At 35.4% G+C, this 21,286-nt stretch overlaps 1 protein-coding gene across 1 annotated transcript in view; it reads right to left on the bottom strand.

Moving 5' to 3' along the window:
- Positions 1–1,259: 1,259 nt before the first annotated feature.
- Positions 1,260–21,286, bottom strand: part of LOC142349056 (uncharacterized) — a 38,351-nt gene continuing 18,324 nt past the window's right edge. Inside the window, exons 4-5 of the mRNA XM_075400469.1 lie at positions 1,590–1,720; positions 1,260–1,370 (exon numbers count right to left, since the gene is read on the bottom strand). Of these exons, the coding sequence (XP_075256584.1) occupies positions 1,260–1,370; positions 1,590–1,720 (242 nt within the window). The remainder of the gene's footprint in view (positions 1,371–1,589; positions 1,721–21,286) is intronic.

The raw sequence follows: 21,286 nt of genomic DNA, 5'->3' as shown, positions 1-21,286 counted from the left end.
ATATATATATATATATATAATATATTATAATATAATATAATACAAGTTTATATATATATATATATATAAAAATACAAATATATATATATATATATATATATCTGTGTGTGTATGTGTGCAAGTGTTGTGTTTGTTTGAGTTCATTTTCCTCTGAATGCGTTTCTATGTTTGTATTTACCGAGAATATGTAAAGCGGTCAAGAATATCAGTTCAAATCAGAGGTTGTCAAGCAGTTGAATGATAGCAGTTGCAATCAAAAATTGTCGAGCATGTAGTATTTCCGTTACATGACAAAATACCCAATGCCAAAATACCCAGTGCCATAACACTAAATGCGATTATAGCCAATTTATTCCCTTTGTTTTTTTCGTTCAATAATCCGATTGCAAATTAGCACTCGAAATTATAAGCATGCTTTTCGCAGTTAAATTGATAGTTTAATCCCATGTTCGATTGAGATAGTTTCATATCAAGTCTCTCGTACCGCTGAGGCATCGCCAAATGCACAAACTAAATATCATGCTAATTAACCGTTCTGATAATTTCATCGTTAGAATAAAATATTGGGTTTCTTTTGGTTTTCTGTCACATTGAGTGTTTTTGGCATTGGGTATTTTGTCCTGACACCGGTATTTCCAGAAGTTGCAATCTGAATCAATCTAGCTGGGATGGCACCCAGATAGCGCTGATAGTGCAGATAGTGCTGGCAAACTTATATAAACTGATTAAAAGCACTTGAAAAACTAATCGAAACTTTATATTGATGAGTGATCATTTCTTTTAATTAGGCATGAAACATTTTATTTCGCATTTCCGATTTGGGATTTTCAGCGAGATTTTTTGAAAAAGTCAATTTTTTAGAAAATTTTGCCGCTTTTCTCCGTTCAGTGCAATGAAATTTTTCCCTTATAATACGGAAAACAAATCAGTAATCTGTAGGCTGTTCATAATTATCTCAGATATCTGATTTTTTTTGTTGCCTGAGCATACTCTGTTCATAGTGAAAAGCGGCATGATCAGAATACGTTTAAAAATACAGACTTGAGATATCATGATTCAGTGGTGACTTACTATGTTACTGGGATCCGGGCGCGTGTGTTTTGTATGTTTATTTAAATATTACCACAACACCTACAAGTTATTATTTTCTCAAGATCAATTATTTGAGCTCACAAGTTGTTCTTTTACAAATTCCTTGTTTGAATGAAAATGGTCAAATTAAAGCAACAGTCCGGTATGAACGGAATGGGTTGTTATAATCAACTCTCGTTGCGGTAACAACAGCTACTTATAAGATCGTTTGGCTGTTTTGTCAGTGCCCATAAAACACCAACTACATGCACAAAGTCGTTGTCTATATGAGCCCACAGCTGTGAACAGCAATTTTTCACAATTAAGATAGATTTCTGAGATTGGTGAAATTATGCCAAATATGTTTAAGATTCGCTATTTGTTTTAGTTGTGAAATATTTTGGTTTCTCGCTTTATTCAACGCTGTAATCCGCAGTTTTTTCTATTTATTTACCGCATCCGCAGCAATTTCTTACGATTATCGGGGGAATCTTGAAAAGTTGACCCGGGAAACTTACTTTGACATATACAAGCTTCTTATGCTCTACCACTCCTAAGTTACACAATTTGTTCAGGTACTCTGCGGGAGATAGACCCAGTCGCTGTCCGAAGTCCACGTAGCTTGACACCTGATGCCCACAGCATCCCCCTATCATCACAAAAGAGAGAGACGATTAAATTGATCAACATAATTTGATTGATAAACATAATCCTTTCATCAGCAACGATTAAGAACGATTGCAAAAATTTCCGAAAAAAATGCAAAAATTTAACAAAAATCTTTGATTTGTTTACTGCATAGGAAATTCCTAGGAGTTTTTGATGATGTCGGTATGATTGGTTTTAATGGTGAAAAATGATCTCCGTGTTTGTTTTCATACGCCGTATGAAAGCTCTGCTACGTTTGGTTTGAAAAGTGAGAGATCGCTTTTTCAAATATCTGCCAAAATGGCAAATTTTACTGCTTAAAATACACGCTATTATCATTCAATGAGCCCAAAATTCAGTTTTATAACATAAGATCTAAAGGGGAAAAATCATGCGAAAAATGAAGTAATCAACGGTTGCAGTAGACGTGTAAATAATTTGGCTAATTTTCTCTGTTATCAAAAACGGGCGTCCTGTTAACAAGGACGAATTTGTGAAGCTTATTGTCACTGTTTTCGACACAAAGCTACAACTCTAACTTCAATTATCTGGGAGTTTCGTTGCGACAACAGCTGAAATTTTTGAGTAAATACATCCGATAGAAGTGTGCAGTATTGACAAAAGAGCAGATTATTGCCAGAGTTTTGCCGCATTTTTAATGTATTTTGAGACATTTTAGCACTAAAAAATCTCTGGAAAAGGCCACAAGTTACCAGCAACCTATAACAGAGAAGTTCTGAAAAAGTTTGAACAAGTTTGAAAAATAGTTTGCATTTTGATCTCGTGAACACTCACAACCAATAATTATACGGTGGGTTGAACAAAAACCACAAGTCAAAATGATAAGAAGTTATCAATCTGTTTGAAGAAAACACAAAACAAGAATGCAGCATTATTTTTAAAAAAAAATTTTAGGGTCTTCACGTTGGAACTGTCAGCAGTATATGTTCTCTTTTAATTTTTACAATCAATGAGATGATATAAACATAAATTTTAAGCTTGTTTTTGATACCAATAGGAGCAAATTGAAAAATGGGGGTATTTTCTCTCCGGATAAAATAAGTTTTTATTAAGAACAAATTTGCAATTTTCCAATTTGAGCTTTTACTAACCGCGGCAACAGAGATAGTAGATTTTTGTGCAGTGAGAGCAACTAGCTCTCTGTTTATAAAAAAATTGTGTGAAACAAGAAATAAATAATAAATCTGATGAGAAAAAAGTGTACAGTTTAAAGAGCACATATGAAAAAAGGAGACAAAATTTTTTCTTACAACTTACAAAAATGGCAGTTCGTAATTTTTTTTGTATCTAGGAAACATTTCTAACCAAATGTTGAACATCAGATGTTGTAATTACGCAGAACCAGCACAAAATGATGCTTTTAAAATTTTTGTCTGCAAAAAATTGCCTTAACTATATAAAATAGTTTTCTGAACACTATTTTATGAAAAAAAATTCAAAGTGTTTATTTTTTCTAATTTTATAGAGCTTTGGCAGGCAGGCTGTGACAGTCTTGAGCAATGAATTGCTGTATCTTTCTAGGTTAATATCAAGCACGAGGGAGGTTAGAATTCAAAAAAGTTTAAGACTTCTCATATTTTCTATACGAATAAGGTGACCCCCTTTTGAAATTCACCTTTGATGACAAAACAATCGATCCTCTGCTGTGTAATTTTGAGCTGACACTAAAAAACTGACCGGTAAAAATGTTTGCCAGGAAATTGATAAAAGCGGGGAAAGTTTTCAGCAGACATTTGATGCCTTCATTTGATTTCAATTCCACTGGCGTATGGCTCGCTAAAATTTTCGCATTTTTTCAATTTGCAAGGTTCCATTTTTCTAATATCTAAAAAGTGGACGTTTGATTGTTTGGGCGCCAATTTTTTGCAATGATTTAGCTAGTATTAATACAAAAACCAATCTCATTTAACTATGGTGGTCAACACAATTTTTTTTTGTAGTTTTCCACTTTTTTTGAACGATGATTAAAGTGGCCAAAAAAACTGGTCTCATTTTTGAGAAAAAAAATGTAGTCCCCAATCGTTAAGTTTTGAGATTATTGTAAAAGAAATAATACTGGTAAGCATATTGGCTGGAATAAGCTGAAAGCTAGAAAAAATCGGGGATTCAGCCAACTGCAATATTGTTCCATATCCACAACACTCAAACATAATCACTAAAAGAATTTCTCCGGATAGCTGTGAAAATGAACAAGAAAATTATATAGGGAAAGTAAATGGAACGCAATCGTGTCGACATAAGGAGAGATTTTTTCTACTTTTCTCTGGCTGGAATAAGCTGATAGCTAGAAAAAGACGTGGATTCAGCCAACTGCAATTCTGTTCCATATCCACAACACTCAAACATAATCACTGAAAAAAATTTCTCCGGATAGCTGTGAAAATGAACAAGAAAATTTTATAGGGAAAGTAAATGGAACGCAATGGTGTCGACATAAGGAGAGATTTTTTCTCCTTTTCTCTGGCTGGAATAATCTGAAAGCTAGAAAAAATCGGGGATTCAGCCAACTGCAATTTTGTTCCATATCCACAACACTCAAACATAATCACTGAAAAATTTTCTCCGGATAGCTGTGAAAATGAACAAAAAAATTATATAGGAAAAGTAAATGGAACGCAATCGTGTCGACATAAGGAGAGATTTTTTCTCCTTTTCTCTGGCTGGAATAAGCTGAAAGATAGGAAAAGACGGGGATTCAGCCAACTGCAATTTTGTTCCATATACACAACACTCAATTATAATCACTAATAAAAATTTCTCCGGATAGCTGTGAAAATGAACAAGAAAATTATATAGGGAAAGTAAATGGAACGCAATGGTGTCAACATAAGGAGAGATTTTTTCTCCTTTTCTCTGGCTGGAATAAGCTGAAAGCTAGAAAAAGACGGGGATTCAGCCAACTGCAATTTTGTTCCATATCCACAACACTCAAACATAATCACTAATAAAAATTTCTCCGGATAGCTGTGAAAATGATCAAGAAAATTTTTATAGGGAAAGTAAATGGAACGCAATGGTGTCGACATAAGGAGAGATTTTTTCTCCTTTTCTCTGGCTGGAATAATCTGAAAGCTAGAAAAAGACGGGGATTCAGCCAACTGCAATTTTGTTCCATATCCACAACACTCAAACATAATCACTAATAAAAATTTCTCCGGATAGTTTTGAAAATGAACAAGAAAATTATATAGGGAAAGTAAATGGAACGCAATGGTGTCAACATAAGGAGAGATTTTTTCTCCTTTTCTCAGGCTGGAATAAGTTGAAAGCTAGAAAAAGACGGGGATTCAGCCAACTGAAATTTTGTTCCATATCCACAACACTCAAACATAATCAGTGAAAAATTTTCTCCGGATAGCTGTGAAAATGAACAAAAAAATTATATAGGGAAAGTAAATGGAACGCAATCGTGTCGACATAAGGAGAGATTTTTTCTCCTTTTCTCTGGCTGGAACAAGCTGAAAGCTAGAAAAAGACGGGGATTCAGCCAACTGCAATTTTGTTCCATATCCACAACACTCAAACATAATCACTAATAAAAATTTCTCCGGATAGTTTTGAAAATGAACAAGAAAATTATATAGGGAAAGTAAATGGAACGCAATGGTGTCAACATAAGGAGAGATTTTTTCTCCTTTTCTCAGGCTGGAATAAGTTGAAAGCTAGAAAAAGACGGGGATTCAGCCAACTGAAATTTTGTTCCATATCCACAACACTCAAACATAATCACCAAAAAAAATTTCTCCGGATAGCTGTGAAAATGAACAAGAAAATTATATAGGGAAAGTAAATGGAACGCAATCATGTCGACATAAGGAGAGATTTTTTCTCCTTTTCTCTGGCTGGAATAAGCTGAAAGCTAGAAAAAGACGGGGATTCAGCCAACTGCAATTTTGTTCCATATCCACAACACTCAAACATAATCACTAATAAAAATTTCTCCGGATAGCTGTGAAAATGAACAAGAAAATTATATAGGGAAAGTAAATGGAACGCAATGGTGTCAACATAAGGAGAGATTTTTTCTCCTTTTCTCAGGCTGGAATAAGTTGAAAGCTAGAAAAAGACGGGGATTCAGCCAACTGCAATTTTGTTCCATATGCACAACACTCAAACATAATCACCAAAAAAAATTTCTCCGGATAGCTGTGAAAATGAACAAGAAAATTATATAGGGAAAGTAAATGGAACGCAATCATGTCGACATAAGGAGAGATTTTTTCTCCTTTCCTCTGGCTGGAATAAACTGAAAGCTAGAAAAAATCGGGGATTCAGCCAACTGCAATTTTGTTCCATATCCACAACACCCAAACATAATCACTAAAAAAATTTCTCCGGATAGCTGTGAAAATGAACAAGAAAATTATATAGTGAAAATAAATGGAACGCAATTGTGTCGACATAAGGAGAGATTTTTTCTCCTCTTCTCTGATTGAAAAAATCTTAAAGCTAGAAAAAATCGGGGATTCAGCCAACTGCAATTTTGTTCCAGATCCACAACACTCAAACATAATCACTAAAAAAATTTCTCCGGATAGCTGTGAAAATGAACAAGAAAACTATATAAGGAAAGTCAATGGAACGCAATTGTGTCGACATAAGGAGAGATTTTTTCTCCTTTTCTCTGGCTAGAATAAGCTGGAAGCTAGAAAAATTGGGGATTCAGCCAACTGCAATTTTGTTCCATATCCACAACACCCAAACATAATCACTAAAAAAATTTCACCGGATAGCTGTAAAAATGAACAAGAAAATTATATAAGGAAATTCAATGGAACCCAATCGTGTCGACATAAGCAGAGATTTTTTCTCTTTTTCTCTTGCTGGAATAAGCTGGAAGCTAGAAAAATTGGGGATTCAGCCAACTGCAATTTTGTTCCATATCCACAACACCCAAACATAATCACTAAAAAAATTTCACCGGATAGCTGTGAAAATGAACAAGAAAATTATATAGGGAAAGTAAATGGAACGCAATCGTGTTGACATAAGCAGAGATTTTTTCTCGTTTTCTCTGGCTGGAATAAGCTGAAAGCTAGAAAAAATGGGGGATTCAGCCAATTGCAATTTGTTCCATATCCACAACACTCAAACATAATCACTAGAAAAATTTCTCCAGATAGCTGTGAAAATGAACAAGAAAGTTATATGGGGAAAGTAAAAGGAACGCAACCGTGTCGACATGAGGAGAGATTTTTCTCCTTTTCTCTGGCTGGAATAAGCTGAAAGCTAGAAAAAATCGGGGATGCAGCCAACTGCAATTTTTTTCCATATCCACAACACTCAAACATAATCACTAAAAAATTTTCTCCGGATAGCTGTGAAAATGAACAAGAAAATTATATAGGGAAAATCAATGGAACGCAATCGTGTCGACATAAGGAGAGATTTTTTCTCCTTTTCTCTGGCTGGAATAAGCTGAAAGCTAGAAAAAATCGCGGATTCAGCCAACTGCAATTTTGTTCCATATCCACAACGCTTAAACAAAATCACTAAAAAAATTTCTCCGGATAGCTGTGAAAATGAACAAGAAAATTATATAGGGAAAGTAAATGGAACGCAATTGTATCGACATAAGGAGAGATTTTTTCTCCTTTTCTCTGGCTGGAATAAGCTGAAAGCTAGAAAAAATGGGGGATGCAGCCAATTGAAATTTGTTCCATATCCACAACACTCAAACATAATCACTAGAAAAAATTCTGCAGACAGCTGTGAAAATAAACAAGAAAATTATATGGGGAAAGTAAAAGGAATGCAACCGTGTCGACATAAGGAGAGATTTTTCTCCTTTTCTCTGGCTGGAATAAGCTGAAAGCTAGCAAAAATCGGGGATGCAGCCAACTGCAATTTTTTTCCATATCCACAACACTCAAACATAATCACTAGAAAAATTTCTCCAGATAGCTGTGAAAATGAACAAGAAAGTTATATGGGGAAAGTAAAAGGAACGCAACCGTGTCGACATGAGGAGAGATTTTTCTCCTTTTCTCTGGCTGGAATAAGCTGAAAGCTAGAAAAAATCGGGGATGCAGCCAACTGCAATTTTTTTCCATATCCACAACACTCAAACATAATCACTAAAAAATTTTCTCCGGATAGCTGTGAAAATGAACAAGAAAATTATATAGGGAAAATCAATGGAACGCAATCGTGTCGACATAAGGAGAGATTTTTTCTCCTTTTCTCTGGCTGGAATAAGCTGAAAGCTAGAAAAAATCGCGGATTCAGCCAACTGCAATTTTGTTCCATATCCACAACGCTTAAACAAAATCACTAAAAAAATTTCTCCGGATAGCTGTGAAAATGAACAAGAAAATTATATAGGGAAAGTAAATGGAACGCAATTGTATCGACATAAGGAGAGATTTTTTCTCCTTTTCTCTGGCTGGAATAAGCTGAAAGCTAGAAAAAATGGGGGATGCAGCCAATTGAAATTTGTTCCATATCCACAACACTCAAACATAATCACTAGAAAAAATTCTGCAGACAGCTGTGAAAATAAACAAGAAAATTATATGGGGAAAGTAAAAGGAATGCAACCGTGTCGACATAAGGAGAGATTTTTCTCCTTTTCTCTGGCTGGAATAAGCTGAAAGCTAGCAAAAATCGGGGATGCAGCCAACTGCAATTTTTTTCCATATCCACAACACTCAAACATAATCACTAAAAAAATTTTCTCCGGATAGCTGTGAAAATGAACAAGAAAATTATATAGGGAAAGTAAATGGAACGCAATTGTATCGACATAAGGAGAGATTTTTTCTCCTTTTCTCTGGCTGGAATAAGCTGAAAGCTAGAAAAAATGGGGGATGCAGCCAATTGAAATTTTTTCCATATCCATAACACTCAAACATAATCACTAGAAAAAATTCTCCAGACAGCTGTGAAAAAAAACAAGAAAATTATATGGGGAAAGTAAAAGGAACGCAACCGTGTCGACATAAGGAGAGATTTTTCTCCTTTTCTCTGGCTGGAATAAGCTGAAAGCTAGAAAAAATCGGGGATGCAGCCAACTGCAATTTTTTTCCATATCCACAACACTCAAACATAATCACTAAAAAATTTTCTCCGGATAGCTGTGAAAATGAACAAGAAAATTATATAGGGAAAATCAGTGGAACGCAATCGTGTCGACATAAGGAGAGATTTTTTCTCCTTTTCTCTGACTGGAATAAGCTGAAAGCTAGAAAAAATCGGGGATTCAGCCAACTGCAATTTTGTTCCATATCCACAACGCTCAAAGATAATCACTAAAAAAAATTCTCCGGATAGCTGTGAAAATGAACAAGAAAATTATATAGGGAAAGTAAATGGAACGCAATTGTATCGACATAAGGAGAGATTTTTTCTCCTTTTCTCTGGCTGGAATAAGCTGAAAGCTAGAAAAAATTGGGGATTCAGACAACTGCAATTTTGTTCCATATCCACAGCACTCAAACATAATCACTAAAAAAATTTCTCCGGATAGCTGTGAAAATGGACAAGAAAATTAAATAGGGAAAGTCAATGGAACGCAATTGTGTCGACATAAGGAGAGATTTTTTCTCCTTTTCTCTGGCTGGAATAATCTGAAAGCTTGAAAAAATCGGGGATTCAGCCAACTGCGATTTTGTTCCATATCCACAACACTCAAACATAATCACCAGAAAAATTTCTCCGGATAGCTGTGAAAAAGAACAAGAAAATTATATAGGGAAAGTAAATGGAACGCAATCGTGTCGACATAAGGAGAGATTTTTTCTCCTTTTCTCTGGCTGGAATAAGCTGAAAGCTAGAAAAAATCGGGGATTCAGCCAACTGCAATTTTGTTCCATATCCACAACACTCAAACATAATTTCTAAAAAAATTTCTCCGGACAATTGTGAAAATGAACAAGAAAATTATATAGGGAAAGTAAATGGAACGCAATCGTGTCGACATAAGGAGAGATTTTTTCTCCTTTTCTCTGGCTGGAATAAGCTGAAAGCTAGAAAAAATTGGGGTTTCAGCCAATTGCAATTTTGTTCCATATCCACAGCACTCAAACATAATCACTAAAAAAATTTCTCCGGATAGCTGTGAAAATGGATAAGAAAATTAAATAAGGAAAGTCAATGGAACGCAATCGTGTCGACATAAGGAGAGATTTTTTCTCCTTTTCTCTGGCTGGAATAAGCTGAAAGCTAGAAAAAATCGGGGATTCAGCCAACTGCAATTTTGTTCCATATCCACAACACTCAAACATAATTACTAAAAAAATTTCTCTGGACAATTGTGAAAATGAACAAGAAAATTATATAGGGAAAGTAAATAGAACGCAATCGTGTCGAAAAAAGGAGAGATTTTTTCTCCTTTTCTCTGGCTGGAAAAAGCTGAAAGCCAGAAAAAATTGGGGATTCAGCCAACTGCAATTTTGTTCCATATCCACAACACTCAAACATAATCACTAAAAAAATTTCTCCGGATAGCTGTGAAAAAGAACAAGAAAATTATATAGGGAAAGTAAATGGGAACGCAATCGTGTCGACATAAGGAGAGATTTTTTCTCCTTTTCTCTGGCTGGAATAAGCTGAAAGCTAGAAAAAATCGGGGATTCAGCCAACTGCAATTTTGTTCCATATCCACAACACTCAAACATAATTACTTAAAAAATTTCTCCGGATAGCTGTGAAAATGGACAAGAAAATTAAATAGGGAAAGTCAATGGAACGCAATTGTGTCGACATAAGGAGAGATTTTTTGTCCTTTTCTCCGGCTGGAATAAGCTGAAAGCTTGAAAAAATTGGGGATTCAGCCAACTGCAATTTTGTTCCATATCCACAACACTCAAATATAATTACTAAAAAAATTTCTCCGGACAATTGTGAAAATGAACAAGAAAATTATATAGGGAAAGTAAATAGAACGCAATCGTGTCGACATAAGGAGAGATTTTTTCTCCTTTTCTCTGGCTGGAAAAAGCTGAAAGCTAGAAAAAATCGGGGATTCAGCCAACTGCAATTTTGTTCCATATCCATAACACTCAAACATAATCACTAAAAAAATTTCTCCGGATAGCTGTGAAAAAGAACAAGAAAATTATATAGGGAAAGTAAATGGGAACGCAATCGTGTCGACATAAGGAGAGATTTTTTCTCCTTTTCTCTGGCTGGAATAAGCTGAAAGCTAGAAAAAATCGGGGATTCAGCCAACTGCAATTTTGTTCCATATCCACAACACTCAAACATAATTACTTAAAAAATTTCTCCGGATAGCTGTGAAAATGGACAAGAAAATTAAATAGGGAAAGTCAATGGAACGCAATTGTGTCGACATAAGGAGAGATTTTTTGTCCTTTTCTCCGGCTGGAATAAGCTGAAAGCTTGAAAAAATTGGGGATTCAGCCAACTGCAATTTTGTTCCATATCCACAACACTCAAACATAATTACTAAAAAAATTTCTCCGGACAATTGTGAAAATGAACAAGAAAATTATATAGGGAAAGTAAATAGAACGCAATCGTGTCGACATAAGGAGAGATTTTTTCTCCTTTTCTCTGGCTGGAAAAAGCTGAAAGCTAGAAAAAATCGGGGATTCAGCCAACTGCAATTTTGTTCCATATCCACAACACTCAAACATAATCACTAAAAAAATTTCTCCGGATAGCTGTGAAAAAGAACAAGAAAATTATATAGGGAAAGTAAATGGGAACGCAATCGTGTCGACATAAGGAGAGATTTTTTCTCCTTTTCTCTGGCTGGAATAAGCTGAAAGCTAGAAAAAATCGGGGATTCAGACAACTGCAATTTTGTTCCATATCCACAACACTCAAACATAATTACTTAAAAAATTTCTCCGGATAGCTGTGAAAATGGACAAGAAAATTAAATAGGGAAAGTTAATGGAACGCAATTGTGTCGACATAAGGAGAGATTTTTTCTCCTTTTCTCTGGCTGGAATAGGCTGAAAGCTTGAAAAAATTGGGGATTCAGCCAACTGCAATTTTGTTCCATATCCACAACACTCAAACATAATCACTAAAAAAATTTCTCCGGATAGCTGTGAAAAAGAACAAGAAAATTATATAGGGAAAGTAAATGGAACGCAATCGTGTCGACATAAGGAGAGATTTTTTCTCCTTTTCTCTGGCTGGAATAAGCTGAAAGCTAGAAAAAATCGGGGATTCAGCCAACTGCAATTTTTTTCCATATCCACAACACTCAAACATAATTACTTAAAAAATTTCTCCGGACAATTGTGAAAATGAACAAGAAAATTATATAGGGAAAGTAAATGGAACGCAATCGTGTCGACATAAGGAGAGATTTTTTCTCCTTTTCTCTGGCTGGAATAAGCTGAAAGCTAGAAAAAATTGGGGATTCAGCCAACTGCAATTTTGTTCCATATCCACAACACTCAAAGATAATCACTAAAAAAATTTCTCCGGATAGCTGTAAAAATGAACAAGAAAATTATATAAGGAAAATAAATGGAACGCAATCGTGTCAACATAAGGAGAGATTTTTTGTTCCTTCTCTGGCTGGAATAAGCTGAAAGCTAGAAAAAGACGCGGATTCAGCCAACTGCAACTTTGTTTCATGTCCACAACACTAAAACATAATCACTAAAAACATTCTCCGGTTACCTCTGATAATGAACAAGAAAATTATATAGGGGAAGTAAATGGAGCGCAATCGTGTCAACATAAGGAGAGAATTTTTCTCCTTTTCTCTGGCTGGAACAATCTGAAAGCTAGAAAAAATCGGGGATTCAGCCAACTGCAATTTTGTTCCATATCCACAACACTCAAACATAATCACTAAAAAATTTCTCCGGATAGCTGTGAAAATGAACAAGAAAATTATATAGGAAAAGTAAATGGACAGCAATCGTGTCGACATAAAGAGAGATTTTTTCTCCTTTTCTCTGGCTGGAATAAGCTGAGAGCTAGAAAAAATCGGGGATTCAGCCAACTGCAAATTTGTTCTATATCCACAACACTCAAACATAATCACTAAAAAATTTTCTCCGGATAGCTGTGAAAATGAACAAGAAAATTATATAAGGAAAATAAATGGAACGCAATCGTGTCGACATAAGGAGAGATTTTTTTCCTTCTCTGGCTGGAATAAGCTGAAAGCTAGAAAAAGACGGGGATTCAACCAACTGTAACTTTGTTTCATGTCCACAGCACTCAAACATAATCACTAAAAAATTTCTCCGGATAGCTGTGAAAATTGACAAGAAAATTAAATAGGGAAAGTCAATGGACAGCAATCGTGTCGACATAAAGAGAGATTTTTTCTCCTTTTCTCTGGCTGGAATAAGCTGAGAGCTAGAAAAAATCGGGGATTCAGCCAACTGCAAATTTGTTCTATATCCACAACACTCAAACATAATCACTAAAAAAATTTCTCCGGATAGCTGTGAAAATGAACAAGAAAATTATATAAGGAAAATAAATGGAACGCAATCGTGTCGACATAAGGAGAGATTTTTTTTCCTTCTCTGGCTGGAATAAGCTGAAAGCTAGAAAAAGACGGGGATTCAACCAACTGCAACTTTGTTTCATGTCCACAGCACTCAAACATATTCACTAAAAAAATTTCTCCGGATAGCTGTGAAAATTGACAAGAAAATTAAATAGGGAAAGTCAATGGAACGCAATCGTGTCGACATAAGGAGAGATTTTTTCTCCTTTTCTCTGGCTGGAATAAGCTGAAAGCTAGAAAAAATCGGGGATTCAGCCAACTGCAATTTTGTTCCATATCCACAACACTCAAACATAATTACTAAAAAAATTTCTCCGGACAATTGTGAAAATGAACAAGAAAATTATATAGGGAAAGTAAATAGAACGCAATCGTGTCGACATAAGGAGAGATTTTTTCTCCTTTTCTCTGGCTGGAAAAAGCTGAAGGCTAGAAAAAATCGGGGATTCAGCCAACTGCAATTTTGTTCCATATCCACAGCACTCAAACATAATCACCAAAAAAATTTCTCCGGATAGCTGTGAAAATGAACAAGAAAATTATATAAGGAAAATAAATGGAACGCTATCGTGTCGACATAAGGAGAGATTTTTTGTTCCTTCTCTGGCTGGAATAAGCTGAAAGCTAGAAAAAGACGGGGATTCAGCCAACTGCAACTTTGTTTCATGTCCACAACACTAAAACATAATCACTAAAAAGATTCTCCGGTTAGCTGTGATAATGAACAAGAAAATTATATAGGGAAAGTAAATGGAGCGCAATCGTGTCGACATAAGGAGAGAATTTTTCTCCTTTTCTCTGGCTGGAACAATCTGAAAGCTAGAAAAAATCGGGGATTCAGCCAACTGCAATTTTGTTCCATATCCACAACACTCAAACATAATCACTAAAAAATTTCTCCGGATAGCTGTGAAAATGAACAAGAAAATTATATAGGAAAAGTAAATGGACAGCAATCGTGTCGACATAAAGAGAGATTTTTTCTCCTTTTCTCCGGCTGGAATAAGCTGAGAGCTAGAAAAAATCGGGGATTCAGCCAACTGCAAATTTGTTCTATATCCACAACACTCAAGCATAATCACTAAAAAAATTTCTCCGGATAGCTGTGAAAATGAACAAGAAAATTATATAAGGAAAATAAATGGAACTCAATCGTGTCGACATAAGGAGAGATTTTTTTTCCTTCTCTGGCTGGAATAAGCTGAAAGCTAGAAACAGACGGGGATTCAACCAACTGCAAATTTGTTCTATATCCACAACACTCAAACATAATCACTAAAAAATTTCTCCGGAAAGCTGTGAAAATGAACAAGAAAATTATATAGGAAAAGTAAATGGACAGCAATCGTGTCGACATAAAGAGAGATTTTTTCTCCTTTTCTCTGGCTGGAATAAGCTGAGAGCTAGAAAAAATCGGGGATTCCGCCAACTGCAAATTTGTTCTATATCCACAACACTCAAACATAATCACTAAAAAAATTTCTCCGGATAGCTGTGAAAATGAACAAGAAAATTATATAAGGAAAATAAATGGAACGCAATCGTGTCGACATAAGGGGAGATTTTTTTTCCTTCTCTGGCTGGAATAAGCTGAAAGCTAGAAAAAGACGGGGATTCAACCAACTGCAACTTTGTTTCATGTCCACAACACTAAAACATAATCACTAAAAAATTTTCTCCGGTTAGCTGTGATAATGAACAAGAAAATTATATAGGGAAAGTAAATGGAGCGCAATCGTGTCGACATAAGGAGAGAATTTTTCTCCTTTTCTCTGGCTGGAACAATCTGAAAGCTAGAAAAAATTGGGGATTCAGCCAACTGCAATTTTGTTCCATTTCCACAACACTCAAACATAATCACTTAAAAAATTTGTCCGGATAGCTGTGAAAATGAACAAGAAAATTATATAAGGAAAGTAAATGGACAGCAATCGTGTCGACATAAAGAGAGATTTTTTTCTCCTTTTCTCTGGCTGGAATAAGCTGAGAGCTAGAAAAAATCGGGGATTCAGCCAACTGCAAATTTGTTCTATATCCACAACACTCAAACATAATAACTAAAAAAACTTCTCCGGATAGCTGGAAAATGAACAAGAAATTTATATAGAGAAAGTAAATGGAACGCAATCGTGTCAACATAAGAAGATATTTCTTCTCCTTTTCTCTGCCTGGAATAAGCTGAAAGCTAGAAAAAATCGGGGATTCAGCCAACTGCAATTTTGTTCCGTATCCACAACACTCGAACATAATCACTAAAAAAATTCTCCGGAATAGCTGTGAAAATGAACATGAAAATTATATAGAGAAAGTCAATGGAACGCAATCGTGTCGACATAAGGAGAGATTTTTTCTCCTTTTCTCTGACTGGAATAAAGTGAAAGCTAGAAAAAATCGGGGATTCAGCCAACTGCAATTTTGTTCCATATCCACAACACTCAAACATAATCATTAAAAAAAAATTCCGGATAGCTGTGAAAATGAACAAGAAAATTATATAGGGAAAGTAAATGGAACGCAATCGTGTCGACATAAGGAGAGATTTTTCTCCTTTTCTCTGGCTGGAATAAGCTGAAAGCTAGAAAAAATCGGGGATTCAGCCAACTGCAATTTTGTTCCATATCCACATCACTCAAACATAATCACTAAAAATATTCTTTGGATAGCCGTGAAAATGAACAAGAAAATTAAATAGGGAAAGTAAATGGAACGCAATCGTGTCGACATAAGGAGAGAATTTTTCTCCTTTTCTCTGGCTGGAACAATCTGAAAGCTAGAAAAAATCGGGGATTCAGCCAACTGCAATTTTGTTCCATATCCACAACACTCAAACATAATCACTAAAAAATTTCTCCGGATAGCTGTGAAAATGAACAAGAAAATTATATGGGAAAAGTAAATGGACAGCAACCGTGTCGACATAAAGAGAGATTTTTTCTCCTTTTCTCTGGCTGGAATAAGCTGAGAGCTAGAAAAAGACGGGGATTCAACCAACTGCAACTTTGTTTCTTGTCCACAACACTAAAACATAATCACTAAAAAAATTTCTCCGATTAGCTGTGATAATGAACAAGAAAATTATATAAGGAAAATAAATGGAACGCACTCGTGTCGACATAAGGAGAGATTTTTTTCCTTCTCTGGCTGGAATAAGCTGAAAGCTAGAAAAAGACGGGGATTCAACCAACTGCAACTTTGTTTCTTGTCCGCAACACTAAAACATAATCACTAAAAAAATTTCTCCGGTTAGCTGTGATAATGAACAAGAAAGTTATATAGGGAAAGTAAATGGAGCGCAATCGTGTCGACATAAGGAGAGAATTTTTCTCCTTTTCTCTGGCTGGAACAATCTGAAAGCTAGAAAAAATTGGGGATTCAGCCAACTGCAATTTTGTTCCATATCCACAACACTCAAACATAATCACTAAAAAAATTTCTCCGGATAGCTGTGAAAATGAACAAGAAAATTATATAAGGAAAATAAATGGAACGCAATCGTGTCGACATAAGGAGAGATTTTTTTCCTTCTCTGGCTGGAATAAGCTGAAAGCTAGAAAAAGACGGGGATTCAACCAACTGCAACTTTGTTTCTTGTCCACAACACTCAAACATAATCACTAAAAAAATTTCTCCGGATAGCTGGAAAATGAGCAAGAAATTTATATAGGGAAAGTCAATGGAACGCAATCGTGCCGACATAAAGAGAGATTTTTTCTCCTTTTCTCTGGCTGGAATAATGTGAAAGCTAGAAAAAAATCGGGGATTCAGCCAACTGCAATTTTGTTCCATATCCACAACACTCAAACATAATCATTAGAAAAAATTTTCCGGATAGCTGTGAAAATGAACAAGAAAATTATATAGGGAAAGTAAATGGAACGCAATCGTGTCGACATAAGGAGAGATTTTTCTCCTTTTCTCTGGCTGGAATAAGCTGAAAGCTAGAAAAAATCGGGGATTCAGCCAACTGCAATTTTGTTCCATATCCACATCACTCAAACATAATCACTAAAAATATTCTTTGGATAGCCGTGAAAATGAACAAGAAAATTAAATAGGGAAAGTAAATGAATGGAACGCAATCATGTCGACATAAGGAGAGGTTTTTCTCCTTTTCTCTGGCTGCAATAAGCTGAAAGCTAGAAAATATCGGGGATTCAGCCAACTGCACTCTTCTTCCATATCCACAACACTCAAACATAGTCACTAAAAAAATTCTCCGGATAGCTGTGAAAATGAACAAGAAAATTATATCGGGAAAGTAAATGGAACGCAACCGTTTTGACATAAGGAGAGATTCTTTTTCCTTTTCTTTGACTGGAAAAAGCTGAAAGCTAGAAAAAATTGGGGATTCAGCCAATTGCAATTTTTTTCCATATCCACAACACTAAAACATAATCACTAAAAAAGTTTCTCCGGAGAACTGTGAAAATGAACAAGAAAATTGTATAGGGAAAAAAAATGGAACGCAATCGTGTTGACATATCCACAACACTCAAACATAATCACTAAAAAATTTCTCCGGATAGCTGGAAAATGAACAAGAAATTTATATAGGGAAAGTCAATGGAACGCAATCGTGTCGACACAAAGAGAGATTTTTTCTCCTTTTCTCTGGCTGGAATAAAGTGAAAGCTAGAAAAAATCGGGGATTCAGCCAACTGCAATTTTGTTCCATATCCACAACACTCAAACATAATCATTAGAAAAAATTTTCCGGATAGCTGTGAAAATGAACAAGAAATTTATATAGGGAAAGTAAATGGAACGCAATCGTGTCGACATAAGGAGAGATTTTTCTCCTTTTCTCTGGCTGGAATAAGCTGAAAGCTAGAAAAAATCGGGGATTCAGCCAACTGCAATTTTGTTCCATATCCACATCACTCAAACATAATCACTAAAAATATTCTTTGGATAGCCGTGAAAATGAACAAGAAAATTAAATAGGGAAAGTAAATGGAACGCAATCATGTCGACATAAGGAGAGATTTTTCTCCTTTTCTCTGGCTGCAATAAGCTGAAAGCTAGAAAATATCGGGGATTCAGCCAACTGCACTTTTCTTCCATATCCACAACACTCAAACATAGTCACTAAAAAATTTCTCCGGATAGCTGTGAAAATGAACAAGAAAATTATATCGGGAAAGTAAATGGAACGCAACCGTTTTGACATAAGGAGAGATTCTTTTTCCTTTTCTTTGACTGGAAAAAGCTGAAAGCTAGAAAAAATTGGGGATTCAGCCAATTGCAATTTTTTTCCATATCCACAACACTAAAACATAATCACTAATAAAGTTTCTCCGGAGAACTGTGAAAATGAACAGGAAAATTATATAGGGAAAAAAATGGAACGCAATCGTGTTGACATAAGGAGAAATTTTCTCTCCTTTTCTCTGGCTGGAATAAGCTGAAAGCTAGAAAAAATCGGGGATTCAGCCAACTGCAATTTTGTTCCATATCCACAACACTCAAACATAATCATTAGAAAAAATTTTCCGGATAGCTGTGAAAATGAACAAGAAATTTATATAGGGAAAGTAAATGGAACGCAATCGTGTCGACATAAGGAGAGATTTTTCTCCTTTTCTCTGGCTGGAATAAGCTGAAAGCTAGAAAAAATCGGGGATTCAGCCAACTGCAATTTTGTTCCATATCCACATCACTCAAACATAATCACTAAAAATATTCTTTGGATAGCCGTGAAAATGAACAAGAAAATTAAATAGGGAAAGTAAATGGAACGCAATCGTGTCGACATAAGGAGAGAATTTTTCTCCTTTTCTCTGGCTGGAACAATCTGAAAGCTAGAAAAAATCGGGGATTCAGCCAACTGCAATTTTGTTCCATATCCACAACACTCAAACATAATCACTAAAAAATTTCTCCGGATAGCTGTGAAAATGAACAAGAAAATTATATGGGAAAAGTAAATGGACAGCAACCGTGTCGACATAAAGAGAGATTTTTTCTCCTTTTCTCTGGCTGGAATAAGCTGAGAGCTAGAAAAAGACGGGGATTCAACCAACTGCAACTTTGTTTCTTGTCCACAACACTAAAACATAATCACTAAAAAAATTTCTCCGATTAGCTGTGATAATGAACAAGAAAATTATATAAGGAAAATAAATGGAACGCAATCGTGTCGACATAAGGAGAGATTTTTTTTCCTTCTCTGGCTGGAATAAGCTGAAAGCTAGAAAAAGACGGGGATTCAACCAACTGCAACTTTGTTTCTTGTCCGCAACACTAAAACATAATCACTAAAAAAATTTCTCCGGTTAGCTGTGATAATGAACAAGAAAGTTATATAGGGAAAGTAAATGGAGCGCAATCGTGTCGACATAAGGAGAGATTTTTTCTCCTTTTCTCTGGCTGGAATAATGTGAAAGCTAGAAAAAAATTGGGGATTCAGCCAACTGCAATTTTGTTCCATATCCACAACACTCAAACATAATCACTAAAAAAATTTCTCCGGATAGCTGTGAAAATGAACAAGAAAATTATATAAGGAAAATAAATGGAACGCAATCGTGTCGACATAAGGAGAGATTTTTTTCCTTCTCTGGCTGGAATAAGCTGAAAGCTAGAAAAATACGGGGATTCAACCAACTGCAACTTTGTTTCTTGTCCACAACACTCAAACATAATCACTAAAAAAATTTCTCCGGATAGCTGGAAAATGAGCAAGAAATTTATATAGGGAAAGTCAATGGAACGCAATCGTGCCGACATAAAGAGAGATTTTTTCTCCTTTTCTCTGGCTGGAATAATGTGAAAGCTAGAAAAAAATCGGGGATTCAGCCAACTGCAATTTTGTTCCATATCCACAACACTCAAACATAATCATTAGAAAAAATTTTCCGGATAGCTGTGAAAATGAACAAGAAAATTATATAGGGAAAGTAAATGGAACGCAATCGTGTCGACATAAGGAGAGATTTTTCTCCTTTTCTCTGGCTGGAATAAGCTGAAAGCTAGAAAAAATCGGGGATTCAGCCAACTGCAATTTTGTTCCATATCCACATCACTCAAACATAATCACTAAAAATATTCTTTGGATAGCCGTGAAAATGAACAAGAAAATTAAATAGGGAAAGTAAATGAATGGAACGCAATCATGTCGACATAAGGAGAGGTTTTTCTCCTTTTCTCTGGCTGCAATAAGCTGAAAGCTAGAAAATATCGGGGATTCAGCCAACTGCACTCTTCTTCCATATCCACAACACTCAAACATAGTCACTAAAAAAATTCTCCGGATAGCTGTGAAAATGAACAAGAAAATTATATCGGGAAAGTAAATGGAACGCAACCGTTTTGACATAAGGAGAGATTCTTTTTCCTTTTCTTTGACTGGAAAAAGCTGAAAGCTAGAAAAAATTGGGGATTCAGCCAATTGCAATTTTTTTCCATATCCACAACACTAAAACATAATCACTAAAAAAGTTTCTCCGGAGAACTGTGAAAATGAACAAGAAAATTGTATAGGGAAAAAAAATGGAACGCAATCGTGTTGACATATCCACAACACTCAAACATAATCACTAAAAAAATTTCTCCGGATAGCTGGAAAATGAACAAGAAATTTATATAGGGAAAGTCAATGGAACGCAATCGTGTCGACATAAAGAGAGATTTTTTCTCCTTTTCTCTGGCTGGAATAAAGTGAAAGCTAGAAAAAATCGGGGATTCAGCCAACTGCAATTTTGTTCCATATCCACAACACTCAAACATAATCATTAGAAAAAATTTTCCGGATAGCTGTGAAAATGAACAAGAAATTTATATAGGGAAAGTAAATGGAACGCAATCGTGTCGACATAAGGAGAGATTTTTCTCCTTTTCTCTGGCTGGAATAAGCTGAAAGCTAGAAAAAATCGGGGATTCAGCCAACTGCAATTTTGTTCCATATCCACATCACTCAAACATAATCACTAAAAATATTCTTTGGATAGCCGTGAAAATGAACAAGAAAATTAAATAGGGAAAGTAAATGGAACGCAATCATGTCGACATAAGGAGAGATTTTTCTCCTTTTCTCTGGCTGCAATAAGCTGAAAGCTAGAAAATATCGGGGATTCAGCCAACTGCACTTTTCTT

This window comes from Convolutriloba macropyga, chromosome 11 (genome assembly GCF_964194025.1).
Source record: "Convolutriloba macropyga chromosome 11, txConMacr16.3, whole genome shotgun sequence".
Taxonomy (NCBI): Eukaryota; Metazoa; Xenacoelomorpha; order Acoela; family Convolutidae; genus Convolutriloba; species Convolutriloba macropyga.
Note: the sequence above shows the minus strand (reverse complement) of the source record. Positions and strands in the feature narration are given on the sequence as shown.